Genomic DNA, 17465 nt, shown 5'->3' with positions numbered 1-17465 from the left:
GGCACTCCCTCAATACTGACCCTCTGACAGTGCAGCACTCCCTCAGTACTGACCCTCTGACAATACAGCACTCCCTCAATACTGACCCTCTGACAGTGCGGCACTCCCTCAGTACTCACCCTCTGACAGTGCAGCACTCCCTCAGTACTGACCCTCTGACAGTGCGGCACTCCCTCAGTACTGACCTCTGACAGTGCAGCACTCCCTCAGTACTGACCCTCTGACAGTGCAGCACTCCCTCAGTACGGACCCTCTGACAGTGCAGCACTCCCTCAGTACTGACCCTCTGACAGTGCGGCACTCCCTCAGTACTGACCCTCTGACAGTGCGGCACTCCCTCAGTACTGACCCTCTGACAGTGCGGCACTCCCTCAGTACAGACCCTCTGACAGTGCAGCACTCCCTCAGTACTGACCCTCTGACAGTGCAGCACTCCCTCAGTACTGACCCTCTGACAGTGTAGCACTTCCTCAGTACTGACCCTCTGACAGTGCAGCACTCCCTCAGTACTGACCCTCTGAAAGTGCAGCACTCCCTCAGTACTAACCTTCTGACAATGCAGCACTTCCTCAGTACTGACCCTCTGACAGTGCGGCACTCCCTCAGTACTGACCCTCTGACAGTGCAGCACTCCCTCAGTACGGACCCTCTGACAGTGCAGCACTCCCTCAGTACTGACCCTCTGACAGTGCAGCACTCCCTCAGTACTGACCCTCTGAAAGTGCGGCATTCCCTCAGTACTGACCCTCTGACAGTGCAGCACTCCCTCAGTACTGACCCTCTGACAGTGCGGCACTCCCTCAGTACTGACCCTCTGACAGTGCGGCACTCCCTCAGTACTGACCCTCTGACAGTGCGGCACTCCCTCAGTACAGACCCTCTGACAGTGCAGCACTCCCTCAGTACTGACCCTCTGACTGTGCAGCACTCCCTCAGTACTGACCCTCTGACAGTGTAGCACTTCCTCAGTACTGACCCTCTGACAGTGCAGCACTCCCTCAGTACTGACCCTCTGAAAGTGCAGCACTCCCTCAGTACTGACCCTCTGACAGTGCGGCACTCCCTCAGTACTGACCCTCTGACAGTGCAGCACTCCCTCAGTACTGACCCTCTGACAGTGCGGCACTCCCTCAGTACTGACCCTCTGACAGTGCAGCACTCCCTCAGTACTGACCCTCTGACAGTGCGGCACTCCCTCAGTACTGACCCTCTGACAGTGCAGCACTCCCTCAGTACTGACCCTCTGACAGTGCGGCACTCCCTCAGTACTGACCCTCTGACAGTGCAGCACTCCCTCAGTACTGACCCTCTGACAGTGCGGCACTCCCTCAGTACTGACCCTCTGACAGTGCGGCACTCCCTCAGCACTGACCCTCTGACAGTGCGGCACTCCCTCAATACTGACCCTCTGACAGTGCGGCACTCCCTCAGCACTGACCCTCTGACAGTGCGGCACTCCCTCAATACTGACCCTCTGACAGTGAGGCACTCCCTCAATACTGACCCTCTGACAGTGAGGCACTCTCTCAGTACTGACCCTCTCACAGTGCGGCACTCCCTCAGTACTGACCCTCTGACAGTGCGGCGCTCCCTCAGTACTGACCCTCTGACAGTGCAGCACTCCCTCAGTACTGACCCTCTGACAGTGCGGCGCTCCCTCAGTACTGACCCTCTGGCAGTGCAGCACTCCCTCAGTACTGACCCTCTGACAGTGCGGCACTCCCTCAGTACTGACCCTCTGACAGTGCGGCACTCCCTCAGTACTGACCCTCTGACAGTGCAGCACTCCCTCAGTACTGACCCTCTGACAGTGCGGCACTCCCTCAGTACTGACCCTCTGACAGTGCGGCACTCCCTCAGTACTGACCCTCTGACAGTGCGGCACTCCCTCAGTACTGACCCTCTGACAGTACAGCACTCCCTCAGTACTGACCCTCTGACAGTGCAGCACTCCCTCAGTACTGACCCTCTGACAGTGCGGCACTCCCTCAGTACTGACCCTCTGACAGTGCGGCACTCCCTCAGTACTGACCCTCTGACAGTGCAGCACTCCCTCAGTACTGACCCTCTGACAGTGCGGCACTCCCTCAGTACTGACCCTCTGACAGTGCGGCACTCCCTCAGCACTGACCCTCTGACAGTGCGGCACTCCCTCAGTACTGACCCTCTGACAGTGTGGCACTCCCTCAGTACTGACCCTCTGACAGTGCGGCACTCCCTCAGTACTGACCCTCTGACAGTGCGGCACTCCCTCAGTACTGACCCTCTCACAGTGCGGCACTCCCTCAGTACTGACCCTCTGACAGTGCGGCACTCCCTCAGTACTGACCCTCTGACAGTGCAGCACTCCCTCAGTACTGACCCTCTGACAGTGCAGCACTCCCTCAGTACTGACCCTCTGACAGTGCGGCACTCCCTCAGTACTGACCCTCTGACAGTGCGGCACTCCCTCAGTACTGACCCTCTGACAGTGCAGCACTCCCTCAGTACTGACCCTCTGACAGTGCAGCTCTCCCTCAGTACTGACCCTCTGACAGTGCGGCACTCCCTCAGTACTGACCCTCTGACAGTGCGGCACTCCCTCAGTACTGACCCTCTGACAGTGCGGCACTCCCTCAGTACTGACCCTCTGACAGTGCGGCACTCCCTCAGTACTGACCCTCTGACAGTGCGGCACTCCCTCAGTACTGACCCTCTGACAGTGCGGCACACCCTCAGTACTGACCCTCTGACAGTGCGGCACTCCCTCAGTACTGACCCTCTGACAGTGCGGCACACCCTCAGTACTGACCCTCTGACAGTGCAGCACTCCCTCAGTACTGACCCTCTGACAGTGCAGCACTCCCTCAGTAGTGACCCTCTGACAGTACAGCACTCCCTCAGTAGTGACCCTCTGTGCTATTCTGGTGAATATTCTATGTTCTCTGCCTCAGTGTTGCTGAAATGCAGCATTTAATAAGTTGCATTCAAGATGTGTTTTGCAGAGTCTAGTTGCTGCGAGTTGTTTCACTGCTGTTGGAGTTGTCTTCATGCAGTTGTTCTTTATGAAAGTGACTCTACCTGATAAATGTTCGGGTTCTGCCTGGTGTACAGTTGGAAATGGGTGTTGATCTTTTCCGGGCTCCAGGGGAGCTTGATTCCAGGCCTCTCCTTTGTCCCTGTCCATGGAGACCCTCCTGGGAAGCAGCCGAGTCTGTCATAGCAAATTCCCTCCGCTTCACCAAAACGTAGTGTTCACAGGAGATAGATAATTGAGAGTCAGTGAGAAAGGCAATAAAATGCACAGGCTGAAATGTACCTCCCACAATGTCAAATACATCCCCTGCAGTATGAATGACATCGTGCCAACTGACGGCAGCATGTCCCAGTCTGCAGTGTACCCACAGTCTGGGTCATGTGGGATGATATTACTGTGCTAGTGTGATGAATGTAGAAACTGTTATGCATTATATTTCATATCCGTGTCAGTAATGTTATTAAAAACCTTTACTCAAAATACACCCGGGCAGTGTGTCTACTAAAGCTGCAATTAATGAAGCATAAAAAGTGAGGGAACCATGGTTTCTAACCATTTACTGTTTACATATAGATGGCTAATGGGTTATTGTTTTGATTGCTGGAGATAATTTATGAGGGAATGGTGTTTAGTTCTAGCTAAGCAGGTCATGAAACATCTTAATGGGATACAGATTATATACGGGGAGCTGGTGGCGTCGTGGGATTGTCACTGGACTCCTGAGATCCAGAGTAATGCTCTGGTTTCGAATCCCACAATGACAGATAATGAATTTTGAATTCAATTAAAAAATAATCTGGAATTAAAAGGAAATTAATCTGGAAACCGTTGTCAATTGTTGTAAAACCCCTTGTGATTCACTAATGCCCTTTAGGGAAGGAAATCTGCCATCCTTACCCTGACATGTGACTCTAGATCCACAGCAATGCGCTTGACTATTAAATGCCCTCAGGAATGGGCAATAAATGCCGGCCCAGCCAGCGATGCCCATGGACAAATAAAGAAACTATAATGAATGGGAGGAGCTAGGGATGTCTGAAGCTTTGCAGTCTGTTAGAAGATTTTAGAGGATTTTAGTCTGACAAGACAGAAGGATTTTTAAATTAAATTAAAGTTTAATTAATTTAATTAAACTAAAGTGTTTAAATTAAAGTTTGCTTTTTAGCACTGGGCTAAATCGCTGGCTTGTAAAGCAGACCAAGGCAGGCCAGCAGCATGGTTCGATTCCCGTACCAGCCTCCCCGAACAGGCGCCGGAATGTGGCGACTAGGGGCTTTTCACAGTAACTTCATTTGAAGCCTACTCGTGACAATAAGCGATTTTCATTTCATTTTAACATAACAGATACCCATTAGTCAGAGTTATCGCTCCCGGGGTGAAATATCCTTTCCTCACTGTTTTACAAATTAAAAATTGTTTGAGGTTCGTGTTCGGTATCCGAACAGAGTTTACAGACCCAGATTCAGTCAAGTGGAACTTGCATGTTTTCTGATAAGTTTGTTAAATATTTCAGTATGTTATATAATAACAACGTGTGTTCATATAGCACCTTTAACTTAGTCAAATATCCAAAATGAAATGAAATGAAAATCGCTTATTGTCACAAGTAGACTTCAAATGAAGTTACTGTGAAAAGCCCCTAGTTGCCACATTCCGGCGCCTGTTCGGGGAGGCTATTACGGGAATTGAACCGTGCTGCTGGCCTGCCTTGGTCTGCTTTAAAAGCCAGCGATTTAGCCCAGTGTGCTAAACCAGCCCCTGCCAGTGGAGTTAGTGGAGTACAGAAAGTGCAGGATGGAGCTGAAGAAATCAATTAGGAAGGGCAAAGAAGGGATATGAGAGAGCTCTGACTGGTAAAAGTAGGGAAAATCCCAAGATATTTTATAAGTATGTTAATGGGAAGAGGATAATCGGGAAAGAGTAGGGACCATTGAAGACCAAGGGGGAGATCTGTGGGTGGAGCCAGAGAACATTGGTGGGGTGTTGAACGAATATTTCACATCTGTCTTCACCCGAGAGAATGAGGAGGTGGTTATGGAACTAGGGCAGAGAGACTGTGAGGTTATTGAGCAATAGGGAGCAATATTGCCATAGGGCGTTATTGCCATCTGTCACTGAAAAGGGCACAGTAAGAAGTCTTACAACACCAGGTTAAAGTCCAACAGGTTTGTTTCAAACACGAGCTTTCGGAGCACGGCTCCTTCTTCAGGTGAATGTCAAATATCCCAAAATGAAATGAAATGAAATCAAGATTCACCTGAAGAAGGAGCCGTGCTCCGAAAGCTCGTGTTTGAAACAAACCTGTTGGACTTTAACCTGGTGTTGTAAGACTTCTTACTGTGCTCACCCTAGTCCAACGCCGGCATCTCCACATCATGACTGAAAAGGGCAACACAGGTGGAGAAGGTAGTCAAGAAGGCATACGGCATGCTTGCCTTCATTGGCCGGGGCATTGAGTATAAAAATTGGCAAGTCATGTTGCAGCTGTATAGAACCTTAGTTAGGCCACACTTGGAGTATGGTGTTCAATTCTGGTCGCCACACTACCAGAAGGATGTGAAGGCTTTAGAGAGGGTGCAGAAGAGATTTGCCAGGATGTTGCCTGGTATGGAGGGCAGTAGCTATGAGGAGCGGTTGAATAAACTCGGTTTGTTCTCACTGGAACAACGGAGGTTGAGAGGCAACATGATAGAGGTCTACAAAATTATGAGGGGCATAGACAGAGTGGATAGTCAAAGGCTTTTTCCCAGGGTAGAGGGGTCAATTACTAGGGGGCATAGGTTTAAGGTGCGAGGGGCAAGGTTTAGAGGAGATGTACGAGGCAAGTTTTTTACACAGAAGGTAGTGGGTGCCTGGAACTCGCTGCCGTAGGAGGTGGTGGAGGCAGGGACGATAGTGATGTTTAAGGGCATCTTGACAAATACATGAATAGGATGGGAATAGAGGGATACGGACACAGGAAGTGTAGAAGATTTTAATTTCGATGGGCAGCATGGTCAGCACAGGCTTGGAGGGCCGAAGGGCCTGATCGTGTGCTGTACGTTTCTTTGTTCTTTGTTTGCGGGATAAGGTATTGGAGGTGTTGACAGACTTAAAAGTAGACAAATCTCCAAGGTCCAGAGGAATTCTGTCCCAGGCTGCTGTAGGAGATAAGGGAAGAGATTGCAGGGGCTCTGACCCAAATTTTTAATTCCTCTCTGGCCACGGGGGAGGTGTTAGAGGACTGGAGAACAGCTAATGTGGTCTCACTATTTAAGAAGGGTCGTAGAGATAAGCCAGGGATCTACAGACCAGTGAGTCTCACTTCAGTGGTTGGGAAACTACTGGAGAAGATTCTGAAGGAGAGAATCTATCTCCACTTGGAGAGGCAAGGTTTGTTCAGGAATAGTCAGCATGGCTTTGTCAGAGGGAGGTCATGGCTAACAAATTTGGTTGAGATTTTTTTTGAGCATGTAACCAAGTGTATAGATGAGGGTAGTGTAGTTGATGTGGTTTACATGAATTTCAGCAAAGCCTTTGACAAGGTTACATGGGAAACCTATTAAGAAGGCAAATGCACATTGGGATATGGGATAACTTGATACAGTGGATTCATAATTGGCTGAGCTGTAGGAGACAGAGGGCGATGACAGACGGCTGCTTTAGTGAATGGAAGCCAGTGTCCAGTGGGGTACCACAGGGATCTGTGCTGGGCCCCCTATTGTTTGTCATTTATATAAATGACATAGATGACTATGTGGGGGGTAGGATCAGTAAGTTTACGGATGACACAAAGATTAACCAGGTGATTAACAGTGAGGCTGAGAGTCTTGGGAGGAAATCGACGGGATGGTCAAATGGGCGGATAAGTGGCAGATGAAATTTAACCCTGAAAATTGAGATGATAAACGTTTGAAGGAGTAATTTGACAAGGAAGTATTCACTGAATGGCCTGACACTGGGAAGTTCCGAGGAAGAAAGGGACCTTGGTGTGTTTGTCCATAGATCTCCGATGGCAGAAGGGCAGGTTAATAGGGAGGTGAAAAAGGCATCTGGGATACTCGCTTTATCAATCGGGGCATAGATTACACAAGCAGGGCGGTCATATTGGAGTTGTATCGAGCTTTGGTGAGGTCACAGCTGGAGCACTGTGTGTAATTCTAGTCAAGACAATATCGGAAGGATGTGATTGTACTGGAGGGGGTGCAGAGGGGATTCACCAGGATGTTGCTGGGATGGAACATTTCAGTTACAAAGAGAGGTTGGATAGGCTTGGGTTGTTTTAGCTGGAGCAGAGAAGACTGAGGGGTGACCTGATCGAGGTGGACAGGATTCTGAGGGGCATGGACAGGGCGGATAGGGAGCAGCTGTTACCCTCAGTTGAAGGGTCAGTTACGAGGAGGCAAAAGTTCAAAGTGAGGGGTGGGAGGTTTAGGGGAGACTTCAGGAAAAACTCTTTGACCCAGAGGGTGGTGACGGTCTGGAACGCACTGCCTGGAGGGTGGTAGAGGCAGGTTGCCTCACATCCTTTAACAAGTACCTGGATGAGGACTTGGCAACGTCATAACATTCAAGGCTATGGGCCAAGTGCTGGCAAATGGGATTAGGTGGGCAGGTCAGGGGCTTTCATGTGTAGGTGCAGACTCGATGGGCCGAAGGGCCTTTTCTGCACTGTATTATTCTGTGATTCTGTGATTCTATACCAATGATTGTGAGGTGATTAAGAAGGCAAATGGATTTTTGTCCTTCATTGCTAGAGGGATGGAGTTGAAGACTAGGGAGGTTATGCTGCAACTGTATAAGGTGTTAGTGAGGCCACACCTGGAGTATTGTGTTCAGTTTTGGTCTCCTTACTTGAGAAAGGACGTACTGGCACGGGAGGGTGTGCAGAGGAGATTCACTAGGTTAATCCCAGAGCTGAGGGGGTTGGATTATGAGGAGAGGTTGAGTAGACTGGGACTGTACTCGTTGGAATTTAGAAGGATGAGGGGGGATCTTAGAGAAACGTATAAAATTATGAAGGGAATAGATAGGATAGATGCGGACAGGTTCTTTCCACTGGTGGGTGACAGCAGAACTAGGGGACATAGCCTCAAATAAGGGGAAGTAGATTTAGGACTGGGTTTAGGAGGAACTTCATCACCCAAAGGGTTGTAGAATCTATGGAATTCCTTGCCCAGTGAAGCAGTTGAGGCTCCTTCATTAAATGTTTTCAAGGCAAAGATAGATAGTTTTTTGAAGAATAAAGGGACTAAGGGTTATGGTGTTCAGGCCGGAAAGTGGAGCTGAGTCCACAAAAGATCAGCCATGATCTCATTGAATGGCGGAGCAGGCTCGAGGAACCAGATGGCCTACTCCTGCTCCTAGTTCTTATGTTCTTATGTCCCAAGTGTTTGTTCGGGGAAATGTAGAGGGAGCTTTACTCTGTATCTAACCCCGTGCTGTACCTGTCCTGGGAGTGTTTTATGGGGAAATGTAGAGGGAGCTTTACTCTGTATCTAACCCCGTGCTGTACCTGTCCTGGGAGTGTTTGATGGGGACAGTGTAGAGGGAGCTTTACTCTGTATCTAACCCCGTGCTGTACCTGTCCTGGGAGTGTTTGATGGGGACAGTGCAGAGTGAGCTTTACTCTGTGTCTAACCCCGTGCTGTACCTGTCCTGGGAGTGTTTGATGGGGAAATGTAGAGGGAGCTTTACTCTGTATCTAACCCCGTGCTGTACCTGTCCTGGGAGTGTTTGATGGGGACAGTGTAGAGGGAGCTTTACTCTGTATCTAACCCCGTGCTGTACCTGTCCTGGGAGTGTTTGATGGGGACAGTGCAGAGGGAGCTTTACTCTGTATCTAACCCCGTGCTGTACCTGTCCTGGGAGTGTTTGATGGGGAAATGTAGAGGGAGCTTTACTCTGTATCTAACCCCGGTGCTGTACCTGTCCTGGGAGTGTTTGATGGGGACAGTGCAGAGGGAGCTTTACTCTGTATCTAACCCCGTGCTGTACCTGCCCTGGGAGTGTTTGATGGGGACAGTGTAGAGGGAGCTTTACTCTGTATCTAACCCCGTGCTGTACCTGTCCTGGGAGTGTTTGATGGGGACAGCGTAGAGGGAGCTTTACTCTGTATCTAACCCCGTGCTGTACCTGTCCTGGGAGTGTTTGATGGGGACAGTGTAGAGGGAGCTTTACTCTGTATCTAACCCCGTGATGTACCTGTCCTGCGAGTATTTGATGGGGACAGTGTAGAGGGAGCTTTACTCTGTATTAACCCTGTGCTGTACCTGTCCTGGGAGTATTTGATGGGGACAGTGTAGAGGGAGCTTTACTCTGTATCTAACCCCGTGCTGTACCTGTCCTGGGAGTGTTTGATGGGGACAGCGTAGAGGGAGCTTTACTCTGTATCTAACCCCGTGCTGTACCTGTCCTGGGAGTGTTTGATGGGGACAGTGTAGAGGGTGCTTTACTCTGTATCTAACCCCGTGCTGTACCTGTCCTGGGCGTGTTTGATGGGGAGAGTGTAGAGGGAGCTTTACTCTGTATCTAACCCCGTGCTGTACCTGTCCTGGGAGTGTTTGACGGGGACAGTGTGGAGGGAGCTTTACTCTGTTTTTAACGGTGTGCTGTACCTGTCCTGGGAGTGTTTGATGGGGACAGTGTGGAGGGAGCTTTACTCTGTTTTTAACGGTGTGCTGTACCTGCCGAGTCATTTTATTTTAAATTATTTGTATGGGTTACAGTGACAAGATTTCCCCTCCCATATCACCCTGAGGACAGAGTGTTCGGAGTGACTGAGAGGCCAGACTGGCTTTGGGTTCCTTCCTGAATGGATATGTTGGGAAACTCGCTAGTTTGCAGAATGATCAGCAATTTGCAGTCACCTCCTGAATTCACTTTCCCAACTTTTCCTGCTGGGATTTGATCTCACCACCTCCGAGTGAGCAATTCAGGAAGAGACGCACCAGGATCGTGTCCACACTCTTTGGCTGAGTGTGTAGAGGCAGCTGATAACCTCCACTTCGAACATTACCAGCAATAGAAAATGTTACTAACCAGTGACTCGGTTGAGCAAGATGGCCAGGGGTAGCCAGAACTTCAACATCTGGAAGAGAAATGTAGTTAACAGGATCATCACAGCACCAATCAGCAACAAGTGTAATACACAGAATATTCCTCATTTACAAAATTACTTTCATCTTTGGAAACATATTAGCTTCGAACCGTGTAATGTGGTGGAAATGTCCGTGTGCTTAACGGAGCCTTTCAGTTATTACTCATTCATTGTCACAGCTTCAATCTGAGGTTGATTTTTTAAATTCATAAATGGGGTGGGTGACGCAGGTGAGACCAGCATAGTCTCTGCCTGTTAGCTTTGACAAAGGGTCATCTGGACTCGAAACATTGGCTCTTTTCTCTCCCTACAGATGCTGACAGACCTGCTGAGATTTTCCAGCATTTTCTCTTTCGTTTCAGATTCGCAGTAATTTGCTTTTAACCAGCATTTATTGTCCATCCCAAATTGCCCTTGGACTGGGTCTTGCTCGACTATTTCAGAGGGCATTTCATCCTCACTGCCCTCAATCCTCATCGCCCTCAATCCTCACCCCCTCTATCCTCACCGCCCTCAATCCTCACCCCCTCTATCCTCACCGCCCTCAATCTTCACCCCCTCTATCCTCAACGCCCTCAATCCTCACCCCCTCTATCCTCACCCCCTCCATCCTCACTCCCTCCATCCTCACCCCCTCCATCCTCACCCCTCCATCCTCACCCCCACCATCCTCACCGCCCTCAATCCTCACCCCCTCTATCCTCACCCCCTCTATCCTCACCCCCTCCATCCTCACCCCCTCCATCCTCACCCCTCCATCCTCACCCCCTCCATCCTCACCCCCTCCATCCTCACCCCCTCCATCCTCACCCCCTCCATCCTCACCACCTCTATCCTCACCCCCTCTATCCTCACCCCCTCCATCCTCACCCCCTCCATCCTCACCCCCTCCATCCTCACTGCCCTCAATCCTCACCACCCTCAATCCTTACCGCCCTCAGTCTTCACTCTCTCCATCTTCGCCTCCCTCCATCCTAACCCCCTTCATCCTAAACCCCCATCCTCACCCTCCATCCTCACCCTCCATCCTCACCCTCCATCCTCACCCCCTCCATCCTAACCCCCCCATCCTCACCCCCTCCATCCTCACTCCCTCCATCCTCACCCCCTCCATCCTCACCCCCTCCATCCTCACCCACTCCATCCTCACCCCCTCCATCCTCACCCGCTCCATCCTCACCCCCTCTATCCTCACCCCCTCCATCCTCACCCCTCCATCCTCACTGCCCTCAATCTTCACCACCCTCAATCCTTACCGCCCTCAGTCTTCACTCTCTCCATCTTCGCCTCCCTCCATCCTAAACCCCTTCATCCTAAACTCCCCATCCTCACCCCCTCCATCCTCACCCCCATCCTCACCCCCTCCATCCTCACCCCCATCCTCACCGCCCTCCATCCTCACCCTCCATCCTCACCCCCATCCTCACCCCTTCCATCCTCACCCCCTCCATCCTCACCCCCATCCTCACACCCTCCATTCTCACCCCCTCCATCCTCACCCCCTCCATCCTCACCCCCATCCTCACACCCTCCATCCTCACCCCCTCCATCCTCACCCCCTCCATCCTCACCCCCTCCATCCTCACCCCCATCCTCACCCCCTCCATCCTCACTCCCTCCATCCTCACCCCCTCCATCCTCACCCCCTCTATCCTCACCCCCTCCATCCTCACCCCCTCCATCCTCACCCGCTCCATCCTCACCCCCTCCATCCTCACCCCCTCCATCCTCACCCCCTCCATCCTCACCCCCTCCATCCTCACCCCCTCCATCCTCATCCCCCTCCATCCTCACCCCCTCCATCCTCACCCCCTCCATCCTCACCGCCCTCAATCCTCACCACCTCCATCCTCACCCCCCCTCCATCCTCACCCCCTCCATCCTCACCCCCTCCATCCTCACCCCCTCCATCCTCACCACCTCCATCCTCACCCCCTCCATCCTCACCCCCTCCATCCTCACCCCCTCCATCCTCACCCCCTCCATCTTCACCCCCTCCATCCTCACCCCCTCCATCCTCACCCCTCCATCCTCACCCCCTCCATCCTCACCCTCCCTCCATCCTCACCCTCCCTCCATCCTCACTCCCTCCATCCTCACTGCCCTCAATCCTCACCCCCTCCATCCTCACCCTCCCTCCATCCTCGCCCCCCCCCCCCCCCCCCCCTCCCATATTCCCTTTTCAGGAATATAAGATTAAAAATTCCTTTCGGCAATGCAGTCCACTCTAATCTTTATTGCTCCCTTTATTTTGCTGTTTTTCCAAGTTATCGAATCATAGAATAATCAGCACAAGCGGCCATTTGGCCCATCATGCCTATTCTCGGTCTATCCCATCAGTCCCACTTTCCTGCATGTTCCTCATCACCCAGCAAATGTTTTCTTTTCCTTCCAAGTCTTTATCCATTTTGAAAGTTACTGTTGAATCTGCCTCCACCGTCCTTTCAGACATCGCCTTCCTGACACAATAACTTTCCCATCTCTTTCCTCATCTCCATGCTGGTTATTTAATTATCGATGATAAACCTCTGGTTACCGGCTCTCCTGCTAGTGCTGCTGTTCTAACTATCGACCCGAACCTTCCGCACGCTCCCAAGTAGTAACTTCACTGTCTTTTAGTCATTGGCAAAAGTGACATATGTTACAGGAAAGACTCACCATCTCCAAGGCACGGATTCAGCTGTGTCAGTGTTGCCCACTGCTGCTCTCTCTCTATATACACACACACACTCCCCTTGATTTCCCAATCCTTACAAACAGCAGGTTAAAATGTGGGAAGTGTACAGCTGCACTCTGGACAATGCCAGACACATAGCCCTGACCCCTCACTGTCATTCCCACAAGGTCAGGATCCAGTATCATTAATGCCCCAATTTTAACCTCTTGCCCCTTCACCCAGCAAGAACTGGGTGCACAAGGGTCAGGAGGGAGGTGTGAAGCTTAAAATGACAGCAACGTGGCACTCGTCCAGTCCACCTAGTTGCCTGAAAACTCATTGCCAGCAGTGAGGGGGAGGCAGGGGAGAAGGGCAAGATCCTGCAATCAGAGCTTTGTAGGGTTGGAGGGGGTTACAAAGACTGGGATGGATCGAGGCCGTGGTGGAATTTAAAAGAAGAATTTGAAATATGAACATATGAACAAGGTGCAGGAGTAGCCACTCCGTCCCTGGATCTGCTCCGCCATTTAACCCGGACAGGGTTGGGGGGTGGGAGAGAAGCTGACCTCCACCCCAACAGGACCCGCCTGTGAGCAAATGAGGCAAAGGCTAAAACATCTGTCCCCCGCTCCTATCCCCAACTCTGGCAAGTCCAAGATCCCGGATATGGCCCCCAGGGGACTGAGCTCTAAATCCATGCGCAGGATCGCAGACATGGTGCTGAAAGATACCCCCCAAAACTTCTCCAGCTTTAGGCAGGACCAGAACACGTGTGTGTGATTGTCCGGGCCCCTCCCACACTGCCCACAAATATCCTTCACTCCCTCCAACTGCCGGCTCATCCCCAATTTCATCAGCTGTGCTCTGTGCACGACCGTTAACTGTATCAAACCCAGCCTCGCACATGGGGTTGGGGCATTCATTCTCCGCAGCACCCCACTCCCTCCTCCAGCACCCACACCCCCTCCTCCAGGACCTCACACCCCCTCCTCCAGCACCCACACCCCCTCCTCCAGCACCCACACCCCACCCCCTCCTCCAGCACCCACACCCCACCCCCTCCTCCAGCACCTCACACCCCCTCCTCCAGCACCTCACACCCCACCTCCTCCTCCAGCGCCCACACCCCCTCCTCCAGCACCCCACCCCCTCCTCCAACACCCACACCCCCTCCTCCAGCACCCACACCCCCTCCTCCAGCATCCACTCCCTCCTCCAGCACCCACACCCACACCCCCTCCTCCAGCACCTCACACCCCACCCCCTCCTCCAGCACCATCCCCAGCTCCTCCTCCAGCACCCACACCCCCTCCTCCAGCACCCACACCCCCTCCTCCAGCACCTCACACCCCACCCCCTCCTCCAGCACCCACACCCCACCCCCTCCTCCAGCACCTCACACCCCCCCTCCAGCACCTCACACCCCACCCCCTCCTCCAGCACCTCACACCCCACCCCCTCCTCCAGCACCTCACACCCCCTCCTCCAGCACCTCACACCCCACCCCCTCCTCCAGCACCTCACACCCCACCCCCTCCTCCAGCACCTCACACCCCCTCCTCCAGCACCTCACACCCCACCCCCTCCTCCAGCACCCACACCCACACCCCCTCCTCCAGCACCCACACCCCACCCCCTCCTCCAGCACCTCACACCCCCTCATCCAGCACCTCACACCCCACCCCCTCCTCCAGCACCTCACACCCCACCCCCTCCTCCAGCACCCACACCCCACCCCCTCCTCCAGCACCTCACACCCCACCCCCTCCTCCAGCACCTCACATCCCACCCCCTCCTCCAGCACCCACACCCCACCCCCTCCTCCAGCACCTCACACCCCCCCTCCAGCACCTCACACCCCACCCCCTCCTCCAGCACCTCACACCCCACCCCCTCCTCCAGCACCTCACACCCCCTCCTCCAGCACCCACACCCCCTCCTCCAGCACCCACACCCCACCCCCTCCTCCAGCACCTCACACCCCCTCCTCCAGCACCTCACACCCCACCCCCTCCTCCAGCACCTCACACCCCACCACCTCCTCCAGCACCCACACACCACCCCCTCCTCCAGCACCTCACACCCCACCCCCTCCTCCAGCACCATCCCCACCCCCTCCTCCAGCACCCACACCCCCTCCTCCAGCACCCACACCCCCTCCTCCAGCACCCACACCCCCTCCTCCAGCACCCACACCCCCTCCTCCAGCACCCACACCCCCTCCTCCAGCACCCACACCCCCTCCTCCAGCACCCACAACCCCTCCTCCAGCACCCACACCCCACCCCCTCCTCCAGCACCCACACCCTCTCCTCCAGCACCTCACACCCCACCCCCTCCTCCAGCACCTCACACCCCACCCCTCCTCCAGCACCCACACCCCACCCCCTCCTCCAGCACCCACACCCCACCCCCTCCTCCAGCACCCACACCCCACCCCCTCCTCCAGCACCATCCCCACCCCCTCCTCCAGCACCTCACACCCCACCCCCTCCTCCAGCACCTTACACCCCACCCCCTCCTCCAGCACCCACACCCCACTCCCTCCTCCAGCACCCACACCCCACCCCCTCCTCCAGCACCCACACCCCCTCCTCCAGCGCCCACACCCCACCCCCTCCTCCAGCACCCACACCCCACCCCCTCCTCCAGCACCCACACCCCCTCCTCCAGCGCCCACACCCCACCCCCTCCTCCAGCACCCACACCCCACCCCCTCCTCCAGCACCCACACCCCGTCCTCCAGCACCCACACCCCACCCCCTCCTCCAGCGCCATCCCCAGCTCCTCCTCCCACTTGGCCTTAACCCCCTCCAGAGATGCCCTATCCTCCTCCAAAATCCTCCCATAAATCGCCGAGATGACCCCCGCCCCCCCAACCCCATCACTGACATCACCCCCTCCAGCAAAGAGGGGGCGGTGTCACTGGAAAGGTCACACAGACCATTTTCACAAAATCCCAACCAGCATGTAACTGAAACCTTTCCCTCACGTCACCCACACCCCCTCCTCCAGCACCCACACCCCCTCCTCCAGCACCCACACCCACACCCCCTCCTCCAGCACCCACACCCCCTCCTCCAGCACCCACACCCCCTCCTCCAGCACCCACACCCCCTCCTCCAGCACCCACACCCCCTCCTCCAGCACCCACACCCCCTCCTCCAGTACCTCACACCCCCTCCTCCAGCACCCACACCCCACCCCCTCCTCCAGAACCATCCTCGAGGAACAGATCCTTTCTTTCCACCGCCCCTCACTCCTCCCATCCCCGAAACCTCCCATCCACCCTCCCGGGCTCAAACCCATTGTTCCCCCGAATCAGCATCAGTTTCAATGCTGCTCCCAACTTAAAGCGCAGCCGAAACTGCCTCCATAATTTCAGCATGACCACCACGACCGGACTCCCCGGATACCTCCCCGGGGCAAAAAGAGCAGAGCCATCGCCAACACCCGCAACCCTGACCCCTCACAAAAACCCTGCCTCCACCTTCACCCACAAAACCTCCTCCAGCCCCGCACCTTCTCAACATCTGGACTGGACTAGCCATACGAGTGCATCTCCAACAACACTCAAGAAGCTTGACACCATCCACGACAAAGCAGCCTGCTTGGTTGACTTTATTCATCACCTTAAACATTCATTCCCTCCACTATCAATGGCAGCCGTGTGTACCATCTACTGTTTGCACTGCACCAACTAATTGAGGCTCCTTTAACAGCATCTTCCCAGCCTGTGACCTCAAAAATCTACAAGGACAGGGGCAGCAGATACGTGGGAACATTGCCACCTGCAAGTTCCTCACCAAGTCACAGCATCCTGTCTTGGAAATACGTCGCTGATCCTTCATTGTCGCTGGGTCAAAATCCTGGAACTCCCTCCCTAACAGCATTGTGGATGTACCTACACCATAAGCGAGGGCTGCTTTGTCCTGGATGGTGTTGAGCTTCTTGAGTGTTGTTGGAGCTGCACTCATCCAGGCAAGTGGAGAGTATTCCATCACACTCCTGACTTGTGCTTTGTAGATGGTGGACAGGCTTTGGAGGGTCAGGAGGTGAGTTATTTTCACAGTAACATCATTGCAGCGTTAATGTAAGCCTACTTGTGACACGAATAAAGATTATTATTATTTGTCGCCTCTGACCTCCTCTTGTAGCCACAGTTTTTATATGGCTAGTCCAGTGGTTAATGGTAACCCCAGTCTTGGTCGTGTTGTACCCAGGCATGAACTGGCTCAGTATCTGAGGAGATGTGAATGGTGCTGAACATTATGCAATCATCAGTGAACATTCCTGATGATATTCCATCTAAACGGACAGTAACGGTTCTAGAAGGCAGCTCACCACCACCTTCCCAAGGGCAACTAGGGATGGGCAACAAATGATGGCGTCGGCAGCAATGCCCACATCCCAAAACAAATGAGATAAGTTTCTAAACAATCCGACCCAGACTGAGACATTGGCTGGGAAGGGGAATTGAGTTCATGGCTGACAGAGAAAATTTGATCCAATATTATGCAAATGAGTTAATTATTAATTCCACTTAATCATATTTTTTTCCACTTATCATGAACCAACACATTTTTCTTTCCTACGTGACATGTTTTCATGGTGTGGAGCACCACCATTAACCTTGAGAGATAAATAAAAAAACAAATTGCACTTTTTATAATTTAGTTTGTATTTTCTTTAACATAAAACTTGGTGACACCTTG

General features: G+C 53.2%; 1 protein-coding gene across 1 annotated transcript in view; it reads right to left on the bottom strand.

Moving 5' to 3' along the window:
* LOC119979671 (inactive pancreatic lipase-related protein 1-like) overlaps positions 1-12546 on the bottom strand; it is a 48369-nt gene extending 35823 nt beyond the window's left edge. The window contains exon 1 of the mRNA XM_038822205.1: positions 12441-12546. Coding sequence (XP_038678133.1) covers positions 12441-12546 — 106 coding nt within the window. The remainder of the gene's footprint in view (positions 1-12440) is intronic.
* Between the last annotated feature and the right edge of the window lie 4919 nt (positions 12547-17465).

Source organism: Scyliorhinus canicula, chromosome 16 (assembly GCF_902713615.1).
Source record: "Scyliorhinus canicula chromosome 16, sScyCan1.1, whole genome shotgun sequence".
NCBI lineage: Eukaryota > Metazoa > Chordata > Chondrichthyes > Carcharhiniformes > Scyliorhinidae > Scyliorhinus > Scyliorhinus canicula.
The sequence above is the reverse complement of the archived record's forward strand: the minus strand, read 5'-3'. Positions and strand labels throughout refer to the sequence as shown.